The sequence below is a fragment of the Corythoichthys intestinalis genome, chromosome 5, assembly GCF_030265065.1.
Source record: "Corythoichthys intestinalis isolate RoL2023-P3 chromosome 5, ASM3026506v1, whole genome shotgun sequence".
Classification (NCBI taxonomy): Eukaryota; Metazoa; Chordata; class Actinopteri; order Syngnathiformes; family Syngnathidae; genus Corythoichthys; species Corythoichthys intestinalis.
Genome location: NC_080399.1, coordinates 10,736,513 through 10,761,267, shown reverse-complemented (window position 1 = coordinate 10,761,267; position 24,755 = coordinate 10,736,513). Strand labels below are relative to the sequence as shown.

The following is a 24,755-nucleotide window of genomic DNA, read 5'->3' as shown; positions in this document are numbered from 1 at the left end:
CTCAAAATGTGTTTTCATCTAGTTTTTGTTGACAAAAACTCGACTGATTTCGTCTAGTTTTAGTCGACGTTTACTAAAAATGTTTTCGTCTGTAAAATTAAAACATTTTATTCCAAAAGTAAATGAATAAAGGCTTCCAACTATTTCAAATGAATAGTTACGCAAGAAAATGTAACAAAGTAAATGTAACATATATATAGTAGGGCAAATAAGTATTTAGTCAACCACCAATTGTGAATGTTCTCCTACTTGAAAAGATTACATGGTCAACATGGGTAAACCTCAACCATGAGACGGAATGTGAAAAAACAAAATCACATTGTTTGATTTTTAAAGAATTTATTTCCAAATTAAAGTGGAAAATAGGTATTTGGTCACCTACAAACAAGCACGATTTCTGGCTGTCAAAGAGGTCTAACTTCTTGTAACGAGGCTCCACTCGTTACCTGTATTAATGGCACCTGTTTTAACTCATTATTGGTATAAAAGACACCTGTCCACAACCTCAGTCAGTCACACTCCAAACTCCACTATGGCCAAGACCAAAGAGCTGTCGAAGGACACCAGAGAAAAAAATTGTAGCCCTGCACCAGGCTGGGAAGACAATCTGTAATAGGTAAAATGCTTGACGTAAAGAAATCAACTGTGGGAGCAATTATTAGAAAATGGAAGACATACAAGACCACTGATAAGCTCCCTCGATCTGGGGCTCCATGCAAGATCTCACCCCGTGGCGTCAAGAACGGTGAGCAAAAATCCCAGAACCACACGGGGGGGCCTAGTGAATTACCTACAGAAAGCTGGGACCACAGTAACAAAGGCTACTATCAGTAACACAATGCGCCGCCAGGGACTCAAATCCTGCACTGCCAGACGTGTCCCCCTGCTGAAGAAAGTACACGTCCAGGCCGGTCTGCGGTTCGCTAGAGAGCATTTGAATGATCCAGAAGAGGACTGGGAGAATGTGTTATGGTCAGATGAAACCAAAATAGAACTTTTTGGTAGAAACACAGGTTCTCCTGTTTGGAGGAGAAAGAATACTGAATTGCATCCAAAGAACACCATACCCACTGTGAAGCATGGGGGTGGAAACATCACGCTTTTATGGCTGTTTTTCTGCAAATGGACCAGGACTACTGATCTGTGTAAAGGAAAGAATGAATAGGCCATGTATCGAGAGATTTTGAGTGAAAATCTCCTTCCATCAACAAGGGCATTGAAGATGAGACGTGGCTGGGTCTTTCAGCATGACAATGATCCCAAACATACAGCTAGGACAATAAAGGAGTGGCCTCGTAAGAAGCATTTCAAGGTCCTGGAGTGGCCTAGTCAGTCTCCAGATCTCAACCCCATAGAAAATCTGTGGAGGGAGTTGAAAGTCCGTGTTGCCCAACAACAGCCCCAAAACATAACTGCTCTAGAGGAGATCTGCATGGAGGAATGGACCAAAATACCAGCAACAGTGTGTGAAAAGCTTGTGAAGAGTTACAGAAAACGTTTGGCCTCTGTTATCGCCAACAAAGGGTACATAACAAAGTAATGAGATTAAGTTTTGGTATTGACCAAATACTTATTTTCCACCATGATTTGCCAATAAATTCTTTAAAAATCAAATAATGTGATTTTCAGTTGTTTTTTTTTCACATTCTGTCCCTCATGGTTGAGGTTTACCCATGTTGACAATTACAGGCCTCTCTAATATTTTCAAGTGAGAGAACTTGCACAATTAGTGGTTGACTAAATACTTATTTGCCCCACTGTATATGTAAATACATATCAAATGAAGAATGAGACTCAGGAGGACTGCTGGTATTACTGGTCTCATTCACCAACTGAAACAATACAGTTTTCTACTCTGATTTCAACATGTCAGTGTTTGACACCTGAGCTACTGGAAAGGCACTTCTTAAGTGATTAGTGCCATCTAGTGTTGAAGCTAAGAATTGCACCATAATGTAGGCTGAACCCAACCTTCTTGTAAAAACAATATTAAAATAATGATAATATTTTTTTAATAATTCCTAGTAGTTCGGATCCCATCTGTTTTAGACTAAAATCAATGACTATCGTTTTACCTCATATGAAATGTTGGTTTGATTTTGTCTCACCTTGGTGGTCGGTTCCAGTTTCAAGGCCTTCTTGAGCAGCTCCATGGCCTCTTTGTATTGACTCAAGTCTGACAAAATCTGAGAAAACAGAGCATCACGTTCAGGAGAACTCCATTTAAAACCCTTACAGCAGAGAATCCTGACTGAGGGGTCATTTCTAGAGTTGTCGGCCGACAAAAGAATTTTAAAACGATATTGGATTATATCGACATCGGTTTTTCATTATCGGTTTTAAGCAAATATACATGTTGCCGTCAAAGTGAATGTAGAAGCCTTCTCACTTTGTACAAGGGCTGGTCACAGCTTAGCACAGCAGTAATTTCCCGAATATAACGCGCACTTTTTTCCCCCCAAATCAACTTGTAAAATCATGGGGCGCATTACAAACGGGTACATGGATGGAGGCAGAAATATATATATATATATGTGTGTGTGTATATATATATAAACCGATTTTTTTTTATTGAAACGGCCACGTTGTGTTGAAGAAACGTATGTGGTGATCCGTTGCCGACCATTACGGTACGTGACGTCACCATTTTGTTTCAGTAATACTTCACTCTGATCGGCCGATTGATTTCATCTGTATTAAATTCTGCTTTTTTCACTCTTCATAAAGCACAGAATTTAGTTTCTTGAACTCATTTGAGTCAACGTTTATTGCAGCTCCGCAACTCGGACCAAAACAAACGTAACAACACAGACTTCCTGTGTGTGTCCGTCAACTATATCTGTCCCTCGGGAAACTCAAACCCAAATAACAATGGTTCCTATTAGGGTTTTTCCGATCATGTTTTTTTGCTCCCGATCCGATCCCGATCGTTTTAGTTTGAGTATCTACCGATCCGATTGCTTTTTTTTGCTCCCGATTTAATTCCAATAATTCCCGATAATTTTTCCCGATCATATACATTTTGGCAATGCATTAAGAAAAAAATGAATAAAACTCGGACGAATATATACATTCAACATACAGTACATAAGTACTGTATTTTTTTATTATGACAATAAATCCTCAAGATGGCATTTACATTATTAACATTCTTTCTGTGAGAGGGATCCGCGGATAGAAAGACTTGTGACTTTGTATATTATCAACATTCTTTTTGTGAGAGGTACCCATGGATAGAAAGACTTGTAACTTTGTATATTGTGACTAAATATTGCCATCTAGTGTATTTGTTGAGCTTTCAGTAAATGATACTGTAGTCATGCCCAAATGCATGATGGGAAGTGGAACCATGACTGCGCGTAGTGCTACCAATTGATATACATAACATAACATAAGATGTTAAGATAAAGATCAATTGCTACCTTGCTTCCCCACATTGCTTCCCATGATATTTATAATCGTAGGGAGAGGGATTGTAAGGCTTTAGCCATTTAAAAAAAGGCTCCAAAGGCTGCCAAAATTCACTCTACTCATTTTACGCTGCCTTTTATCTCTCTCGCCATTATAGATTGAGCGCGACAATGCGTGAGTGGGTTGTGCAGCGCATGCATTAATTGCGTTAAATATTTTAACGTGATACATTTTTTTAAAAATTAATTACCGCCGTTATTAGGATAAATTTGATAACTCTGGAAGAGTGAAACATATTATGTCTGTAACGTTAAATACAATTAGAAAATGATTTAATTAAAAAAAAAAAAAAAATTAAAAAAGGCATGGCCGATATTTTTTTGCCGATTCCGATACTTTGAAAACGACGTGATCGGACCCAATCGATCGGGATGCCGATCGAGCGATCCTATTGTTACTGTCGTGTCGACAGCGATGGGCTCTCTCGGGTTTCCGACTTACGTTCTCACTTTCATTTTACCGTATCAATCCATGGAAGAAACATGTATTCATCATGATGAAACGAGCAAGTTATACAGCAGCCTTTAAAAGAAAAGTCACATCTGTTTTGTTTTCTCCTAGATTCTGGTAAGTTGGAGAAGTTGTCAAATCATATTATTACCGTAAATATTGTCAGTTTATGGTAATGTTTTGAACTACCAATATGCTATGCTTGTGCTGTGTTTCACCATTCAGTAAAATGACATTTCTGTATCTGTAAACGAGCTCTGTTTTCTTGTATTCTTCTATTTATTGGTGCTAAAATTAGGGTGCGCGTTATAAACGGGTACAATTAGGCTCGAGCGTATGACGTGGCACTCGCGAGGTTTCCGCCGCTATCGCCATTATGGAAGCGGTAAACATAAACAGTGAGGCATTTCAACACAGGTCGCTCTTTAAAAACGGTTGGAAATTATTGTGCAGTAAAGAATTGCAACAACCGATCGAATAGAAAGGAGAATGTACAGCTCGAAGGAACACCATTGAGTTTCTTCCGGATCCCTACATGGAGAAAAGGCGAGGGAAAGGTCATATCTGAACTTACCAAACGTCGAAGAATGGCATGGGTGGCCTCGATCAGAAGGAAGGGCATAACGTTTGATTCTCCAGTTACACACAGTTTGCTCAATGCACTTCCACTCCGGTAAGTTAATTTCGTTTGTTTACGCAAATTTCGGTAACTTTATGCCCTAAGTCGGCCTGTTGTTAGCTATAGCTACAGCTAAACAACTAGCATGCATACATGTGCATTGTCTTCATAAGACATAATTCCTGTCGTTGCTAAATGAAAAAGCTGTAATATTTTGACGTGAGGAGAGTGGCAAAGAATTCGTACACAGACTACATTTTCTGCAACAAAAAATGTGTACATCCGTGGTCACATTCTAATGTAAACACACATTGCCTACCTTTGCTAGAAAGATGGTGTTGCCGTTTGCTATGGTCATAATGTGCAGATCCTGCACCCATCCGCAGCAAAACTGTTCGTAGCTTTGTAGCGATTTGTAGTTTCGGAATTGCTGATGAGTATAATAACTTACACCAAACACTAAATACAACACGATGTCAGTTTCGTGTAGTGGTGGAAGCTTGTCGACATCTTTATTCCATTTGTGTTCGGCTTGCTCGTAAGGGTCAACATTGTTCACATCCTTAAAATTGCTCACATATCTGTCCTTCGCCGTGGTAACAAGTTTGTCTCTGTATCGAACTGGCAAGTTTTCCTTACTTTTTTCCATCTTTGGCACTCGTAAATGAATTGTATTTGCCGTTAAGTTTAAATGTCCCGTGATGCAGACGTGCTTCCGAAATGGCTGGGTTGTCGCAAATCTCGCATGATCCCGTGCTGCTGTGACGTAAATGCTCGAGCCTAATAATTTCACCTAGATTTTACAAGTAAATTTGGGGTGCGCATTATACACGGGTGCGCCTTATATTCAGGGAAATTACAGTACTCCACCTTTCCTGCCCTATAGAGAGACTTGACATTGTTGGGGTCGAGGGCCAGGACGTCACGGCTAGTGTGCAGCGCCTCGTTGTACTTCTCCAGTTTGAGCTGAGCAGTGGCCAGGTTGTTCAAACACTTCACCCTGTAGTCGTGCACTTCCTGCTCTTCCTCCTTGGCGCCACAGTCACCAGCATCTGAAGACGTTTCAGACACAGAACAGAGCAGGGTTGAGTAAGTCACCGTCGCGCAATGGAGACGTCCCTGCGGGTGTCATTATAGGGGCAGCTCCTTCTCTAACTGGTGCAGTGCTTTGCCACTTTGCTGTAGTTTTATCATTAAAGTTCAACCGACTGTGCGAGTACTGCAGTGACCCCGGTAATGAGATGTTGTTAGCGGGCCTAACAGCTCAATAGTTAATACTCAGTTATTTATGAGAGATATCAGTATGTCAATCACAACAGTTTAATTTTGGTAGAACGAAATTTGCAGTTGCAAAAACTGGCCATCATTGATGTGATTAGAAGTCCAATCCATTTTGAGTGGTTCATTCGCTCATCCCAGTCAAAAGGGATTGGACGTCTAGTAACGTCAAAGGCACTGAAACAGTTACGGTGCACGTGACTGCTTTCCATGTATGTGATACGTGTTCACTTCTGGTGTCTTCTCATCTGCGTTAATGATGTGATCTTTATGCCCTCGATAGCAAACCCGTCAATGAGTTCATGCGCTCGCTCCCTGCACATCATTAACCAATTACCAGGCAGTTCAAGCATCGGTCGACGCTCACGTATTTCTCAGAGGCCTTCCCTAGCGACGATTAGTGACATTAAGAATAATACAGCAGTTGATTATGCAGAAACAATTAGGCACAATTACCACAGCACTCGATTTTTATGTCGTGGCTGTCAAATTTGATATGGGATTCATAATGCGGCTGGTTGGTTCAATCCACTTTGTACTATTTGGTGACTTTCAACCATGGTTAATCAGCTCGATAAACCTCTCCTTGAAATGTGTTTTTGGAATTCCGGATTAGAGATGTCCCGATCCGATATTCGGATCGGCTCGGACGCCGATATGGGCAAAAAAATGTGCATCGGTATCAGATCGGCCAACATGGATCCAGACTTCCGATCCAGTTTTTTAAAAAGTCCGGTCCGGGTTTTCCAGTGCACCGATTTACATAATCCATTCCAGTTTTTGCTTCGGTTTCCCCAAAATCCGGTTCGCATTTTACGGCACACCTTCTACACACTATATTTACATTACCGCCTCCCAATTTACCGAGAGACTTTATCCTTAAAAATGTCAGCTGTGTGGGAGCATTTCACCTTAAAGGACGACAAAGACGAAGAGGCAGAGTGCAACATATGCCACAATAAAGTCAGGCGTAGTGGTAAAGCTGTAAGAAGTTTTAATACAACCAACCTAATCAAGCATTTTGCGAAATACCACCACGAACAATATGAGGAGTATGTTAAGAAAACCGAAGACAAAAAGAAAGGTCCTACGCAACTAACACTGGCAGAAACTTTTGCTATGCGTGACAAACTGGCATTCGACAGTCCCAAAGCCCAGGGAATAACAAGAGTCATTGCCGAAGAATTAATTCTGGATGACGAGCCATTATCTCTCGTGAGTAAAGACGCACCATCCAACACTTGGAACCACGGTACAACACGCCCAGCCGTCATTACATCCTTGAGCGATTCGGCCGTGGAAGATTCGAGAATGATTCACAAACATCCAAATTCCGATTATTGGAATATGTCTAGTAAAGCAGAACTAATACACAGCGTGGTCTTCGGGACGCAATGAGAAACTGACTGCATTGCGTCCCCAAAGTAAACATATTGCCAATGCTCAACTCATGGCTTTAGCTCAACTCATGCCGCTGGAAAAAAAACACAAAAATACCTGACTGCTGCTGACAGCCGCTACAAACTACGTCAACGTCGTTTTACTGTAGATAATAGATATCATATGTATATAGAACTAGATGCAAAACGACAGACTCGACTGCGTTAGCAACATTGAAGTATTGAAAACCAGATGCGTTAGTAAACAGCCGCCATCTTAAAGCAGAAGACTTCCCTAGTAGGATGTTGTGAACCTTCAAGCGAACCTAATTAACTTTTTATCTAAAATATTCCTAAATCGGCAAAATCTTGACTTGAATCTATCTTCAAAACAGTTTTAAAACTTTCACATGTCGAAAGTACACAGAAGGGAAATTATGGAATAACGGGAGCAATTTTAACAACTTTAACAGTTGATTCGCAAAATTAAATGAATTGAATGTAGTTTAAAGCTGCTGATACAGAATAGGGACTTTAGTATTTTATTTACTGTTTTAAAATGTTAACTTGATACTGAAATAGTAGTTTATTTAAACCTGAGAGGCTTTTTATACATTTTTTGTAACTAATGCACGAAACATTAAAAGCATCTAATAGCTTGGGGGATTTGTGGGATTTTCCACAGAGGTTGTTGGTGTGTTTTGCTTTTTTAAGACAGTTTACAATATTATTTGCGCGTTTTACTGACTGACTATGCCATTTCTGTTTGTTATTTATAATGTTTGGTGTTTGTCACTGAATAAACAGGTCAGTTTCTTGTTACCAACCGTTGTGTGTTATTCAAACTCACCTAATTCAGCTGGCTAGTTGTTATCAAGAGTACTAAAACCTTTTTCAACATGAGTCTGACAACTAAGTAAGGAGGCTAAATAACTTTAAACTTTAACACATGCTCAGATAGGTCGGTATCGGCCAGTATCGGTATCGGATCGGAAGTGCAAAAACCTGGATCGGGACATCCCTATTCCGGATGTCTGAAAATGTAGTTAAACACAAATTAAATGTACAAGTGTAGACTTCATGTACTTTTGGCCTGCCCTGTAAAGCAGTGGTCCCCAATCTTTTTTGCACCACGGACCGGTGTGATGTGGGCCTTTTTTTCACGGACCGGCAATGTGTGGCAGAAAATTACATTCCCGTGATTTTCGGACTACAAGTCGCTCCTGAGTATAAGTCGATCCAGCCATAAAATGCCCAACGAAGAGAAAAAAAAGATATACAAGTCGCACCGGAGTATAAGTCGAATTTTGGGGGGAAATTTACTTGATAAAATCCAACACATAGAACAGACATGTCATCTTGAAAGGCAATTTAATATAAAAATACAATAGAGAACAACATGCTAAATAAATGTACAGTGTACAGTGCATGAACAACGAAATGTGAATATACTGTCCTACGCTACGGCCTGTCCTGGCTATACAGCGAACTCGCAAAAGACAATGCTGGACGTCCGTATAATTTGCTGAATCAATTTGGTCCTCGATAGAAAACAGGTTCGCATCAACGTAAATAAATGATAATTTGGTACTATTAGTAATAAGTAACAGGTTAGCATGCGTTCGCTATCATTAGCACATCGTTCAAACAACCACACAACTGGCTCTAAGTGTCCGATCGCGGGTGGAAAACACACAACAACAACAGAAAAGATGATACACGCAGGCGTTGCCTCTGTAGAGATTATTTAAAAGCATAAACAATGCTAAGATATCTAGCTAACTCGCCCACTCACTCAGAGCTACCGGTTCCGTGGGTTCCGATTCCATGGAATTGTTTGGCAGCTTATCTAACGATTCCCTTATAGATTCCAACCAGCACAATTTACGTTTCGTAATTTACATACAGTATGTTACACACATCCGATTCGGCACGCAAGACTTCATGATTATTCAAAGAGAAACTACTTATCAAGTATAATCGTCGCTGACTGAGTTTGCATTGATTTTCACAGGCCAGGTCATTACTTATGAGCCTATTTAAAGAAATGGTGATTTTTCAGAATAGAATCCAAGATGGCTGCCATCGGTCTGAAATCCCTAGCATACGCTAGTTTTGTTATCCACATTGTGGGTTAGCATTTAGCTAGAAAACAGCTGTTCATTAGACAACGTTAACGTGTTTTTGTTGAATACAAACTATATAATTCTTTGTTTTATGATTCATTTTAAATTGAACTTTAACTTAGATGAGGAATTGTTTATCATCTGCTGCTTCTTATGGTTTGTTGCCACTTAGCTAGCACTCATACCCTTAAGTTATACAGTGCAACTGCTAAACAGCAGCTTTCTTGAACAAGTTGGTTCACCTCTAAAACTAACTTCACCTGAATTCCAATTTCCATTACCTCTGCCACAAGTGGTAAGGACATCCAGAGCCATACAGTAGGCTCGCGCGGCCATGCTATACTCCTCTCTCTGGAAATGGAAGTTCCCTCGCTCTCGCTTCTGGTTTCCGATGCGGATGCGATCCGATACTGGCATATTCAGTGGATCTGGTTTATCTGTGATGTCCAGCAGCTGCAGCTGGTAGAGCAGAGGAGCCCATGCGGGGATGTCAGGCTCTCTGGAAAACACACAAGCATCGAAATCAATATTGTAACAGAAGGCCAAGTGTTTAACCATTGAGGTAACTGCCCTCTGGTCAAGACAGCTTATTTAAGAAAAAAAAAAAAAAATCAATGAGTGAGTTTGTCTGGATCAATAGATGCACTGGATCAATAGATGCACTAAGCTAGTTAACTTCCTCAACGACACGCTGGCTTGGGGCTGATGCTTGACTGTTAGTGTAACTTCTTATTGGCTGATTGTTATATAAGCAATGATGCACACACAACACCGAACTCGAAAGTATTACGAAGCTCAAAAGCCTTAGCGAAGTGGGAGGATCCCCTTTTAGAGCTCAGCTGACCATGGCTTTATGGTTACTTTAGCATCTATTATATGATCTTTGTTATTAGGGTTCCTTCTGAGTTGGCTGTACAATGTGCAAACATAAGTAAAATAGAGAATTGAGCTAAATTCTCATTTTTGTTCCAAATAAATGCTTTTTTTTTTCCAATCAGACTTCAGCTTCTCTGTGTTTTCATGTTCACCTTATCTATTAGAATCAATATTATGACCCAAATAAATTAACTACATTAGGATTAGAATGTTTCTTTTACCAATCAGATTTTCAAATTAGGATTTGTCTGTCCTCTGATTGGTTGCCAGAGCAAAACTTGTTACAGCCCAACTAGATTAGCAAAACATGTCCGTAGCAATTTGCACATATTAATCCTTTAAGGGACAATGGACAGCTATTTAAAGTGGACACTTAAGAAAATTAAGCCTTTATAGGGCAAGTGGCTATTTTTCAATAGTAATATTTTTTAATATTAGCAATTATATATATAGTATATATTAGAAATATCATATATACAGTGCCTTGCAAAAGTATTCGGCCCCCTTGAACCTTGCAACCTTTCGCCACATTTCAGGCTTCAAACATTAAGATATAAAATTTTAATTTTTTGTCAAGAATCAGCAACAAGTGGGACACAATCGTGAAGTGGAACAAAATTTATTGGATAATTTAAACTTTTTTAACAAATAAAAAACTGAAAAGTGGGGCGTGCAATATTATTCGGCCCCCTTGTGTTAATACTTTGTAGCGCCACCTTTTGCTCCAATTACAGCTGCAAGTCGCTTGGGGTATGTTTCTATCAGTTTTGCACATCGAGAGACTGACATTCTTGCCCATTCTCCCTTGCAAAACAGCTCGAGCTCAGTGAGGTTGGATGGAGAGTGTTTGTGAACAGCAGTCTTCAGCTCTTTCCACAGATTCTCGATTCGATTCTAACACCTGGATACGTTTATTTTTTAACCATTCCATTGTAGATTTGGCTTTATGTTTTGGATCATTGTCCTGTTGGAAGATAAATCTCCGTCCCAGTCTCAGGTCTTGTGCAGATACCAACATCTTTTCTTCCAGAATGTTCCTGTATTTGGCTGCATCCATCTTCCCGTCAATTTTAACCATCTTCCCTGTCCCTGCTGAAGAAAAGCAGGCCCAAACCATGATGCTGCCACCACCATGTTTGACAGTGGGGATGGTGTGTTCAAGGTGATGAGCTGTGTTGCTTTTACGCCAAACATATCGTTTTGCATTGTGGCCAAAAAGTTCAATTTTGGTTTCATCTGACCAGAGCACCTTCTTCCACATGTTTGGTGTGTCTCCCAGGTGGCTTGTGGCAAACTTTAAACGAGACTTTTTATGGATATCTTTGAGAAATGGCTTTCTTCTTGCCACTCTTCCATAAAGGCCAGATTTGTGCAGTGTACGACTGATTGTTGTCCTATGGACAGACTCTCCCACCTCAGCTGTAGATCTCTGCAGTTCATCCAGAGTGATCATGGGCCTCTTGGCTGCATCTCTGATCAGTTTTCTCCTTGTTTGAGAAGAAAGTTTGGAAGGACGGTCTTGGTAGATTTGCAGTGGTCTGATGCTCCTTCCATTTCAATATGATGGTTATCGATTAATTGTTGGCCTCTAGTTATAGTACAGTATGACAATAACAATTCATATAATTTTGTACTGAGGAAAAAAAATATCATTGTTAAAAAAAAAATAAATAAATAAAAATAAAACATCGTAAGCAGTTACGCACTATGTTACTCATTACTTGAGTATGCTTTTCACCAAATACTTTTTTACTTATATTCGAGTACATTTTTTGGATGACTACTTTTACTTGAGTAATATTATTTTGAAGTAACACTACTCTTACTTGAGTAAGGTTTTTGGCTACCCTACCCACCTCTGTTTATAATACCAAAGTATTTCAGGAAGTTCAACGGTAACAAAGGATTCTGGATGATCGTCAACACAAAGTACACGATTCTGATTCTATGCATACAAAACCTTCTCCATAAAGGTGCCAATTTTCCATTATGACTAAATGGTTACAACCTCGTAAATATTAGGTGTGGTGCTCATGAAAGAAAAGGTGTTCAGAGTATCTATTAGAAGCTTTGCCAAACAGTTCACGCCTTTTAAAAGCTGGTCTGAACCGACCACATTTTGAAACTGCTGCAAGGCGTAATGCGGCTTCATCTTACCCTCAAGTCTCCCTGGAGGAAAGTCAATTTGCTTTTCACTCGTTTGACTCTCGTGACCACGCGGTACACAAAGCTGCCTCACAGGCTGCCTAGACAGTGGCTGATGAGCACTTATAAATTGTGGAAGTTAAGTCAGGTCATGCCTCTTGTAATAGCGATTCTGCCTGGGAAAATTCTTCATTTCCCTCATGTAAAAATATCTATGTACAGTCATAACAAATCAAGACTTGTGTATGGGCGGAGCTGAGTGGATGAATTGTTGCTTTAGCGTTACAATGGTAATGGAATGTGCAACCAGAGGTTGGTAGAGTAGACAAAGATTTCACTCGTGTAAAAGCTAAAATAAAGAAACATTTAATACCGTATTGGGTTAATAAGTAACACTATTATTTGACAGCAGCGTAATAAGACTGCCGTAACACCATCATAATTATGACATGACACAACACTATCATGGGCAGTAATATATGGTGTAAAACACTCAGGTGACTTAAAGTTCTGCTCTGAGTGATACATCATTGGAAAGCTTAAAATCTCAATTTTCTGGGGGAAGAAAAATTTTGAACAGGAGGGCATTTTAAAAAAAAATGTTTTTTAAACAGCAAAACCCTATTTGGAGGTGAGATCACGCGTCAGCAGAATTACAGACACTATGACTTTAACAAGATATTATCGCGTACTTAACTTGTTTCGATCCAAAAACTCCATGTATCACAGTGTCAAGACACAGCTGTGAATGGCGACAGCTGGATTTTGGGGGGATTTTATGGGTGAAACATGGAAATGTAACAAGGGTCGCGATGCAAAAATCGCAGACATCAAGGAGTGGGTCGAGAGTTTCTTTTTCATATACAGTGGGGCAAATAAGTATTTAGTCAACCACTAATTGTGCAAGTTCTCCCACTTGTAAATATTAGAGAGGCCTGTAATTGTCAACATGGGTAAACCTCAACCATGAGAGACAGAATGTGGAAAAAAAAAAACTGAAAATCACGTAGTTGTCACGTATTAATGTTTCTGCCATTAATGTTTCATCTTCTTGCATGTGTAATATTTCAGCTAGTAATGTTTCATCATATTGCTTCACACTCATGCATCACAAAGCCCTTTATTATGTCATAAAGAATAACTGAGAACACTATATAAACCTAAACATCCAGTGTCAGGTCGTCAGCGATCCAACATAGATCTGCATGTCAACTTGTCATTATCGCTTGACCTGATAGTTTTCCCTTGCCTGTCAACATCAATAAAATCCTGTGTCTGCGATACGCAACTGGGTCCTCCGTCTCGTACATGACAGTAGTTTGATTTTTAAAGAATTTATTTGCAAATCATGGTGGAAAATAAGTATTTGGTCAATACCAAAAGTTCATCTCAATACTTTGTTATATACCCTTTGTTGGCAATAACGGAGGCCAAACGTTTTCTATAACTCTTCACAACCTTTTACACACTGTTGCTTGTATTTTGGCCCATTCCTCCATGCAGATCTCCTCTAGAGCAGTGATGTTTTTGGCTGTCGTTGGGCAACACGGACTTTCAACTTCCTCCATAGATTTTCTATGGGGTTGAGATCTGGAGACTGGCTAGGCCACTCCAGGACCTTGAAATGCTTCATACAAAGCCACTCCTTTGTTGCGCTGGCTGTGTTTTTGGAATCATTGTCATGCTGAAAGACCCAGCCACGTCTCATCTTCAATGCCCTTGCTGATGGAAGGAGATTTTCATTCAAAATCTCTCGATACATGGCCCCATTCATTCTTTCCTTTACACAGATCAGTCGTCCTGGTCCCTTTGCAGAAATACAGCCCCAAAGCATGATGTTTCCACCGCCATGCTTCACAGTGGGTATGGTGCAATTCAGTATTCTTTTGCCTCAAAACACGAGAACCTGTGTTTCTACCAAAAAGTTCTATTTTGGTTTCATCTGACCATAACACATTCTCCCAGTCCTCTTCTGGATCATCCAAATGCTCTCTAGCAAACCGCAGACGGGCCTGGACGTGTACTGGTGTCAACAGGGGGACACGTCTGGCAGTGCAGGATTTGGCGGCGCATTGTGTTACTGATAGTAGCCTTTGTTACTGTGGTCCCAGCACTCTGTAGGTCATTCACTAGGTCCCCCGTGTGGTTCTGGGATTTTTGCTCACCGTTCTTCTTATCATTTTGATGCCACGGGGTGAGGAGGGAGTTGAAAGTCCGTGTTGCCCAAGCACAGCCCCAAAACATCACTGCTCTAGAGGAGATCTGCATGGAGGAATGGGCCAAAATACCAGCAACAGTGTGTGAAAAGCTTGTGAAGAGTTACAGAAAACATTTGGCCTCCGTTATTGCCAACAAAGGGTACATAACAAAGTACTGAGATGAACTTTTGGTATTGACCAAATACTTATTTTCCATCATGATTTACGAATAAATTTTTCAAAAATCAAACAATGTGATTTTCTGTTTTTTTTCCCCACATTCTGTCTCTCATGGTTGAGGTTTACCCATGTTGACAATTACAGGCCTCTCTAATATTTACAAGTGGGAGAACTTGCACAATTAGTGGTTGACTAAATACTTATTTGCCCCACTGTATTCACCCTTTTAAACATTTTTAATTTTTTTCAATTTTTCTTTGTTCGGATCGATTATTTATCATTTAACATATCGGAGAAACTGCGACTGTAACAAAAAAAAAAAAATACACTTAAGCGATAGTTATGAGGTAGATGTCCGTGACTTTTTTACAGACGCCATTTTTTTCATTGTGACATAATTTATTTAAAAGTTTAAAATATGCGAGTGAATAATTTTTTAAAGTCTTTTTTTTTTTTTTTTAAACGAAATATTAGACATCAATTAATGATTTTAAGCTAAAATGACAGACATTTTGAATAATAAATATAATTAATTACCTTCGTTTTATGGCTGGGTTGAAACAAAAGCGGTTGCGCGACGTCTGTAAACGGGGGTTTCCAGGGTAAAATTGACAAATTAAAAATAGTTCCAGGGCTTAATGCGCCATGAATCTGCTATGGCAGCATATAGACATTGTTCTATCAAACACAACAGTTCTTTTGGCTTAAAATATAGCAGTGTCTTTTAAAGAGGAGTGCAAGAGCAGAAACTGCTTTTTCAGTCTTGTCTGTGTTTTCCGCCATATGACAGATGTCATTATGTGTCATCCGGCAAATTATGCCACTAACTTCATTTCTGTTCAGCTCGGATCTTATACATCCATTCAAAAGTGAGATAATTTGCCGGATGACACAACATGATATCTGTCATAAGCACTTATTTATGCTCATGGCAGTTTCATGACATAATTATGATGGTCTTATAACAGCCTTATGGCACCACTATCAAATAAAGTGTTATCAAATACCACAACTAGCAATTAATGAAACAACTGGAACATTAACTGAAGAAATAATTAGCACAGAACGTGTATTTTGACTGTTATAAACATCTGTAGCGCTGCATTGCATGCTAGGAGGCATGTTGGACGACAACAGTGTGGACAGCAGGTAGCAGCAGAGGTTGACTGTCTCCCTAAAGGGAGCAGTGATGGCCACATGAAGCTTTGCAGCCAATTGGTTGAACGCTTCATAGTGGTTCATTTGGTCTAATGACAGTCTTATAATACGGCTTTCAAATAAAGTAGAGTGCGGTTAATATCTATTGGTGTAAATATCCCATAATACAGAGAGGACGGCTGTGGCTTATCGTCAGGTGCGCCTTATAGTCCGAAAATTATGGTATATTTCTAATACATTTTTTATTTGAGTTATTCCTAAAAATAGATACAAAAAAAAAAAAAGCTAGCTGCAGGGATTTGCATTGTAATACACGGGCGCTTATATATCCAATACAAAAACTCCAACACACACACTATAGGTGAAACAGAACACTGTCTTTGTAGTAGCCTAGTAGTAGTACGTAAGCTATCCAGCATATATGGTATATATGCGTTTGTACTGCCATTATCCACGTCTTGTATGGAGAACATTACAAATTTAGACCGAAACTAGGGCTGCCAAACAATTACAATTTTTCATCGAGTTAATTACAGCTTAAAAATTAATTAATCGTAATTAATCGCAATTCAAACCATCTATAAAATATGCCATATTTTTCTGTAAATTATTGTTGGAATGAAAAGATAAGACACAAGACGGATATATACATTCAACATACAGTACATAAGTACTGTATTTGTTTATTATAACAATAAATCAACAAGATGGCATTAACATTATTAATATTCTCTTAAAGCGATCCATGGATAGAAAAACTTGTAGTTCTTAAAAGATAAATGTTAGTACAAGTTATAAAAATTTTATATTAAAAACCCTCTTAATGTTTTCGTTTTATTAAAATTTGTAAAATTTTCAATCAAAAAATAAACTAGTAGCTCGCCATTGTTGATGTCATTACACCATGCTCACTCCCCAAACCCATAAAATCATTTGGACCCAAGCGCCAGCAGAGGGCGCCAAACAACAAGTAACAAGCAGACATTACACTGCTCTCATTTTAAACTGAGCGGGGCATGTGCGTTAAGTGCGTCAAATATTTGAACGTGATTAATTAGAAAAATTAATTACTGCCCGTTAACGCGATAATTTTGACAGCCCTAACCGAAACAGTTGCTTTTAGATAGTAAAAACTAAAAAAAGTTCCTCAGCGCCCCTGAGCACAAATGAATTACATAATTTATCTATAAAATTGCATCTGATGGAAAGCAAATTTCCCAGAGGTCAAATGTTAATATTGTAACATGTCATTGACTGCGATAGAGGTCCAATTCATTGAAACCAGAAGGACTGGTTGTGACCAATGTTCATTCGCCCCTCCAGTCAAAATGGATTGGCCGTCTCGCGCCTCAATGGCAGCCAATGATTTAAATGAGTAAAAAAAAAAAGGGGAAAAAATCATAATGAGTGCATGAAAGGGTTAATACCTGAAAACGGAATACTCAGAAAAACAAACTAATCGTGAATGATCAAATGTAGGCAGACCCTTTTTAATTCGGATTAAGTCTCACATGACCTGGCACCGGTGTCTATCACCCTCACGAAATGGGCCTCATGAATCAGATCCTCCTCCAACATCACATGCCGACGTTGTCCTAAGAATCAAGCAATGTTGGCCAATTAAAAAAAAGGACAATTTGTGCAGTCCGCTGATGTTCCTTATCATTCTTGTTTCGCTTATCGTCTTGTTACACAATACCGTGAAGGCTGTACTATTATGTAATACTGTACAAGCAGTGACAATAAAACATGCCTAACCTGGCGAGAGGGACTTTTTATTGACATTTTTAATACTGGAAGCATAAACTGAACTTGTTCTTCAACTCAGTGAAATCTGCCTTAAGAGTATTTTGAAGAATTATTTGTAAAATTCGAAAACAATTCCTGAAAATAACATACAAATAATTTATGTATGCAGAATTATTTGAAATAATACTTTAGACCCAAGCAAAAATATAATATAGTATTTGTAGCAAAAAAAACTGTTTTGAGTACCGTAATTTTCGGACTATAAGCCGCTACTTTTCCCCTTCATTTTGATACCTGTGGCTTATAGTCCAGTGCGGCTTATTTGTTGATTTTTTTAGGTAACACTTTATTTTACAGCAGCGTCATAAGACTGTCATAAGATCATCAAAATTATGTCATGACACTATCCTGGACATTACTGAATGCTTATGTCATTAAGTGTCATTTGGCAAATTATGTCACTAACTCAAATTTTTGTCCATCTTGGATCTTTTGCATCCATTCAAAAGTGAGATAATTTTCCGGATAACACTGAATGACATCTGTTATAAGCATTCATGAATGCTCAGGACAGAGACATGTCATAATTATGATTGTGTAATGACAGTCTTATGGCACCACTGTCAAATAAAGTGTTAGCAAATACCATAACTAGCAATTCATTAAACAATTGGAACAGTAACTGAAGAAATATTTAGCACAGAACATGATTTTTGATTGTTATTTACAACTGTAGCGCTGCAATGCATGCTAAGAGGCATGTTGGATGACAACAGTCAACAGCAGGTGGCAGCAGAGGTTGACTGTCTCCCCCAAGGAAGCAGTGATGGCCAAATGAAGCTTCTTGAAGCAATAAAGCTTTGCAGTAATTGGTTCAAAGTTTAATGATGATTCATTTGGTCTTATGACAATTGGTCATATGATGCCGCTGTCAAATAAGGTTGTACCGGTTAATATCTTTTGGTGTAAATATCCCATGATACAGTGAGGACAGCTGCGGCTTATAGTCCAGTGCGGCTTATCTATGAACAAATGCCATTTTCGTGCCAAATTTGGTGGGCTGCGGCTTATAGTCAGGTGCGCCTTATAGTGCGAAAATTACTAAATTAGGGGAGTCAAAATTGATCTTTTAGCAAGAAAATATCAATGCACATGATTTGGATCTACAGTACAGTATGTGCCACACAAAACGATGTGACAAGCACGAACTGAACCCCTGGCCTTGAGTTTGACACCTTTGGTTTAGTTAAGACGCAATCAATGAAATGGCAGCTTAGGGCAGCCACAACAAATAAGACATTTCCAACTCTAAAAAAAACACAACTGTCAAGCTGTTGGGTGTAATACGAGAATGCAGCAGAGTGACAGCTCTACATGGTTAGGAGTGTGATTCGTGGCACAGCCACACTCCTGGCTGCTACTAAGACTAGTGTTAAGTTAATTGGGCTTAATTAATTGAAACGTGATTCAAATGCTGGCTTCTTATGATCATAAAAATGTTATAATCGGGGTGAAAGTGGGCCAGAACGGACAGGAACGCAGTTCCTGTTTAAGATTCAGGGCCAGAACGCAGTTCCGGTATAAGATTCAGGGCCGTAATGCTGTTCCGGAATAAGATTCAGGGCCGGAATGATGTCCTGGTACACGGTGCTTTGATTCCGAAAATATGACGGCAACTGTCAAAACGCTATGTAAAAAAAAAAAATTTAAAAATGCTAAGCTGCCACACATGCATTTAAGCTCCTAGAAGAAAATCTACCAACATTAGATTTACATAGACAAGTGTTAACAACAAGCATAATAAAGTGCTTGTTTAGCGTAATCCGTTTCCACCAATATTTATTATTGATTTTATTCCACGGACGGCATGGAGGTTTCCCCAGCTGCTGCAGTTATCTGAGTCTGACGATGATGAGTGACGTCAATGTGCAAATGCACGCAGCAAAGCAAAACGCCTGGACTCTTTTATCCATTCAATTGGCAGACATACTGACATGTGATCAGCAGAGATGGTTAGCTCTGATTGGTTCAAATGTGCATGTTTTCTGGAACAGAAAAAAAAAAAGGTTGTTGAATTGATGCGACAAAAAAAGGGCAATGCAACATTAAATGGATCAAATCTTTAAGCGCAACAAAAGAGTTGAGGAGGTTTATTTATCATATCTAGTTTTATTTACTCTGATGGGGAGGTTCAGAACAGCTTAGCTGTCAATGTGCACTTTGGACTTATATTTCTTCATTTATGTTGGGCTACTTATTCATTTCATTATGATATAAAAAAGTCAATGTTTGCACGATCTTCAAAATATATTCCATTTCACTGTGCATAATATAAGTTATTTGTATTTATTTTTCTGAATGTATGTTACTTATATCTTTTTTTAAAATCTTTTTTATTATTTAAAAAAAAAAGTAAATATTTACATTAACTTCAATTTTAAAATTTATCCTATGTTCTTAAGAAGCTTAAATTGAGATTTGGCATTTAGTATGTGAGGAAATGAGGGAAAATAAAAATTAGGATATGGAGGTTGTTTGGGGTTATTGCTGTTTTTGTTAATTTATTGTTATTTTGCAAATCCTTAAAAAAAATACAATTTTGAATGAAAATCAGTATTTGTATGTGTGATAGAAATAACTATGCTAAAACAGTTTTCTTTGCATTTCAGTAGTTTAAGATGTTTACCCCCCCGCCCCCCCAATAAATAAATAAACAAAAATTCTGGCTCCGTGGCGACCTTCACGTCAGGGAGTTCCGGCAAGAAATTCTAACCACTTTCACCCCTGGTTAGAATTGACGAAGAATGATTCATACGCCGCGCGGTGCAGGATATGCTTATACGTCATTGTACTGCACTTATGTTGCTTTTTGTTGTAAATGTAATCTGTACCCGCAGATAGTTTAGTAATCTGTATTTGGGGTTTAGTAATCTGTACCACAGTTTAGCCCAGGTAGTCCTTAATTTGGTTTGCTGGAGGCTCCAAAAGCAGACGGACCAAACAAGCAAGCAGCTACACATGGCTTGTCCTTGACGAACTAAATCTTTTGAAAGATACAGTCAATAATGCCGAGTTACTTTGAACACTGTCACTTTCCGGTGTCATCATTCAATATGGCATGTTTTGTAACCACAGTTTAGTAATCTGTTTTTAGACAGGTCAGCCACGCGATGCGTTCAGGTACAGCACGCAAAACGCATCCGCCACATTAAAACCCGACTCGTTACATTATTACAGGAATTATTATTATTATTATTATTATACTGTATTATTATTCCGATTTTCATTTATATTTATTTTATTTTGCTATTTGTAATTGTCATTTGTAATAGTACCAGCAGTATTTATTAAGTATTTAAAGTAGGTTCTCAGGCCTTGGAATGAATTTTTTTTTTGCATTGAAATAAGATTGAAAAAGAGGGGGTCATTTTATATATACCCTACCCACCGACGTCACAAAACCACGTGCTCGCTGTGTGGTTCCGCCCACTTGTCCGTCATTTTGTCTCTGTATTAGCATTGTTTTCAATTGATCGAGGAATTTAAAATGCATTTCATGGAAGACCCGGTGCTTTCTGATGCCGTAAACTCACTGGATGTGTTGCATAAAAGGCGTTATGTGGAAAAGCTTCGTTCTATACAGTCGCCAGATCCATATTTGATGCCCAAATCGATGTTTTTCGACCCACTGTCTTCGCCCTGTCTGCCTGACATCTGCTACGCTGATATTTACAATTATCTTGTCCACACAAAATCAGCCTATTCTCACGAAAATTTGAAAAACTTCAAGAGCTTGGAGGCTTATAAATACTTCGTTGCTGGTTGGGTGAAACAGGTCCTCGTCCACGAAAATTCGGCAGGAATCTATCTTGTGCTTGGAAAGGTGAGTTACGAAATTCTCAATTCAAAATCTTTTGTTATTGCTAACATCCACTGTCAAGTCTAATGTATTTCATGTCGTTTGTCAATGGAGTTAAGGCTTTTAATGTTTATATGGTTTAGCGATAGCACTCTCACTACATACATACGTGTATGTTGTCGGCGATTAGCCTAGCAATGATCTTAATTGTGGTTATTTGTCAGCCCCGTAGACGAGGCCAGTTTCTTTCACTTGGTACCAGCTAAATATTATTCAAAAAATAACGATGGTGGAAGAAAGGGAAGTCACAAACATCTTGAATTTGAAACTATGTCGGACTACGTCGTATGTTGTCGGCGATTAGCCTCGCAATGATCTTAATTGTGGTTATTTGTCAGCCCAAAACCCTCTAAGTATATCTTAAATGCATCTTACCGGATATAAAATGACTACTACATAGTCTGTGGTGATTTTTTGGTGCCCAGTTTTCACGTCGAATTGCAGCCGTCCATTTCGCTCTCCTCTTTGGATCCCTCGGAATACGGTAAAACTTCAAGTCTCTCCTTCCATCTTCTCTGTTAGTGCAACCAACAGCCACACACGCCTCCACCATTTTGATTATTAATGTTAAGGAGCAGAAAAACACGCCGTAAATAGGAGAAATGTACGTAGCCGTAACAGGTTAACACTATGTTTTGACGGACAAGTGGGCGGTACCATTCAGGAGAGCGGAGTTGTGACGTCACGTGGGTAGGGTCTATTGGCAGTCTAGACATTATACCCATTCACGACACTAGATGGCGGCAGATATCATTGAAGCGATGTTCTGTCATGACAGATCTCAGCTACTCTCAATTTTAACCAGTTTGCATTATTTTATTGCAATGTTTTTCCTTATTCAGATTTGTTTCAAGACTACAGTTAGTTAGACTTCACTTTGATGGTTAATGCAGTTATTGCAGTTTTGTTGCTTTATCACAATAGATTGGTCTATTTACATAAAAAAAAAACAGAAGCCATTCATTTACGAATGTGATTACACTTTAGTTTACATTAGGGCTGCAGCTATCGAATATTTTAGTAATCGAGTAATCGACTGAAAATTCTATCGATTAATCAAGTAATCGGATAAAACATTTATTTTTTAGGTAAAGAGCAATTATGAATATACACGAGAAAAAAAGACATTTAATCCAGTATTGAACCATTTTCACTCAATTAATGTCTTTATTTTCGATGTAACTTGTTGGAAACAGCCATCAACTACATCTCAGATGTGACTAGATTAAAAAAAAAAATCACTGCTCTCACTCAAAATCACTTCTAGATCTTATTAAAAAAAAACATATTTCTTACCTAAAAATGTAATTACGCTTGATAACACACATCATTGAAAGCTACGTGTTTTTTCCACGTGTTTCAATTTAATTTCTATTTGTGTCAAGCTATTTTTAAGTTCTAGTTAAGTTTTAAGTTAGCGTAAACTGTAAGTAGTGATAGAATTTTGAGTTTTTGCAGTGTTCAAAATAAATGTATGATACCTGCTGTATTGGAGCACATTAGGGACCAGTGCTACTTGGTGTTTTATTCAGCAATGACTACTGAGCTAAAACTGACAGTTAGCTTTTTTGTGTTTTAATTTTACACCCTCATAACTCTACAGCGCTGTGTTTTTACAGATTAAATAAAGCCTGTATGTAAGACACGTTAGCCACGCATCGACGACGGTCATAATCAATAGAAACCTAGCCCTCCGAAAGGCTAACGTTGCGTGAGCGAGTGACAGTAACGTTATATTTATTAGCGATGAGAAGTCTACTGCTTAAAGATGGCGGCTGTTTACTAGCGCTGCCCAGACGCGGCCGAGTCTGTCATTTCGCATCTAGTCTTAAATGCATGCGATATCGATGAGACGCATTGGACACTACCTGCTACCACATCGTGCATCATGCGAGCGTAGTATTTAGCAAATGTCGGCGTAGTTTATAGCGGCTGTCGGCTGCGGTAAGTTTTTTTTATTTATTTATTTTTTAACTGCTTCTTCCTCTACGCACGTCACGTCAGCACGTTGTCCCGCATTAAGAGTAGTCCAGGCAAAATGTGATGCTTAGAGCTGGCAAAATTAAACGATTCCTCTAGGTGAATAAAATTACTCGGATCAGTTTTTAAACTCGAGTTACTCGGGTTGATGGAGTATTCGTTTCAGCTCTAGTTTACATATTTAAATGTTCAGATATTAAGATTTGAATGAGGCAAAATAACATGCGTTTTCTCTCAAATATATTGTTATAATCATTTGTTTCAGATGTACTGTAATTATTTTCTGTAGAAAAATTAATTTGGTGTTCAACAAGTCTTTTTTCAAACTTGAGTCTTGAAAAAGAGGGGGTCGTCTTATAATCAGGGACGTCTTATATTCGGGCCATTACGGTATTTTAGATGCATATATGTTATATTTTTCTTATAGACTATTCGACGAAGAATACGATAGACCCATTACTAGACTTTTTTGGAAAAATCACCATTTCTTTAAGTAGTCTCATGAATAATGACACGGCCTGTGAAACTCAATGCAAAATCACTTGGCGACGATTCTCCAGATTATATTTGGTGTGTGGTCCCTCTTTGAGTAAGTTACGTGATGTAAATCGAGCTGGTTAGACATGCTGGTTGGAATCGACAAGAGATTCGTTCGATAAAATGCCAAACGATTCGATTCGAATTGAAATACACGGAACCGGTTCTCTATAGGAACCGGTTCTCCATTCCCATCCCTAGTCTTATGACAGTCTTATGATGCTGCTGTCAAATGAAGTGTTACCTATTAACTAGGGCTGTCAAAATTATCGCGTTAACGGGCGTTTATTATTTTTTTAAATTAATCATGTTAAAATATTTGACGCAATTAACGCGTGCACTGAATGACCCGCTCTCGCATTGCCTCAAACAGATTACAATGACGCCGTTTATGGACATTAAGAGTGAAAAGAATGCCACCGGCCGCTTGGGGGCAGCGCAGCGCCGTTCCATACTAATGTTATTCCTTCTAATAGTGGGATAATTAGTAGTTGTGAGACGTTTATGCTGCTGCATTGTGCTATTTGTGCTCCACACATATTTCTGTAAGTTAGTGGCAATTATGTGTCTCTTGTTGTATTTTGGGTAAGATATGCACAGAGATATATCTGTTATAAAGGCGAGTGGACACCGGCGTTCTTTGGACCGCGCCGTTTATTGGCATAAGCTTCGGCAACTCCTTCACAACAA

At 38.8% G+C, this 24,755-nt stretch overlaps 1 protein-coding gene across 3 annotated transcripts in view; it reads right to left on the bottom strand.

The window, feature by feature from the left end:
• Positions 1 to 24,755, bottom strand: part of fkbp16 (FKBP prolyl isomerase 16) — a 168,858-nt gene that overhangs the window by 21,665 nt on the left and 122,438 nt on the right. For all 3 annotated transcript variants that reach the window (XM_057836243.1, XM_057836240.1, XM_057836241.1), the window contains 3 exons: positions 9,605 to 9,822; positions 5,411 to 5,592; positions 2,109 to 2,186 (listed from right to left, as the gene is read on the bottom strand). In XM_057836243.1, the coding sequence (XP_057692226.1) occupies positions 2,109 to 2,186; positions 5,411 to 5,592; positions 9,605 to 9,822 (478 nt within the window). The remainder of the gene's footprint in view (positions 1 to 2,108; positions 2,187 to 5,410; positions 5,593 to 9,604; positions 9,823 to 24,755) is intronic.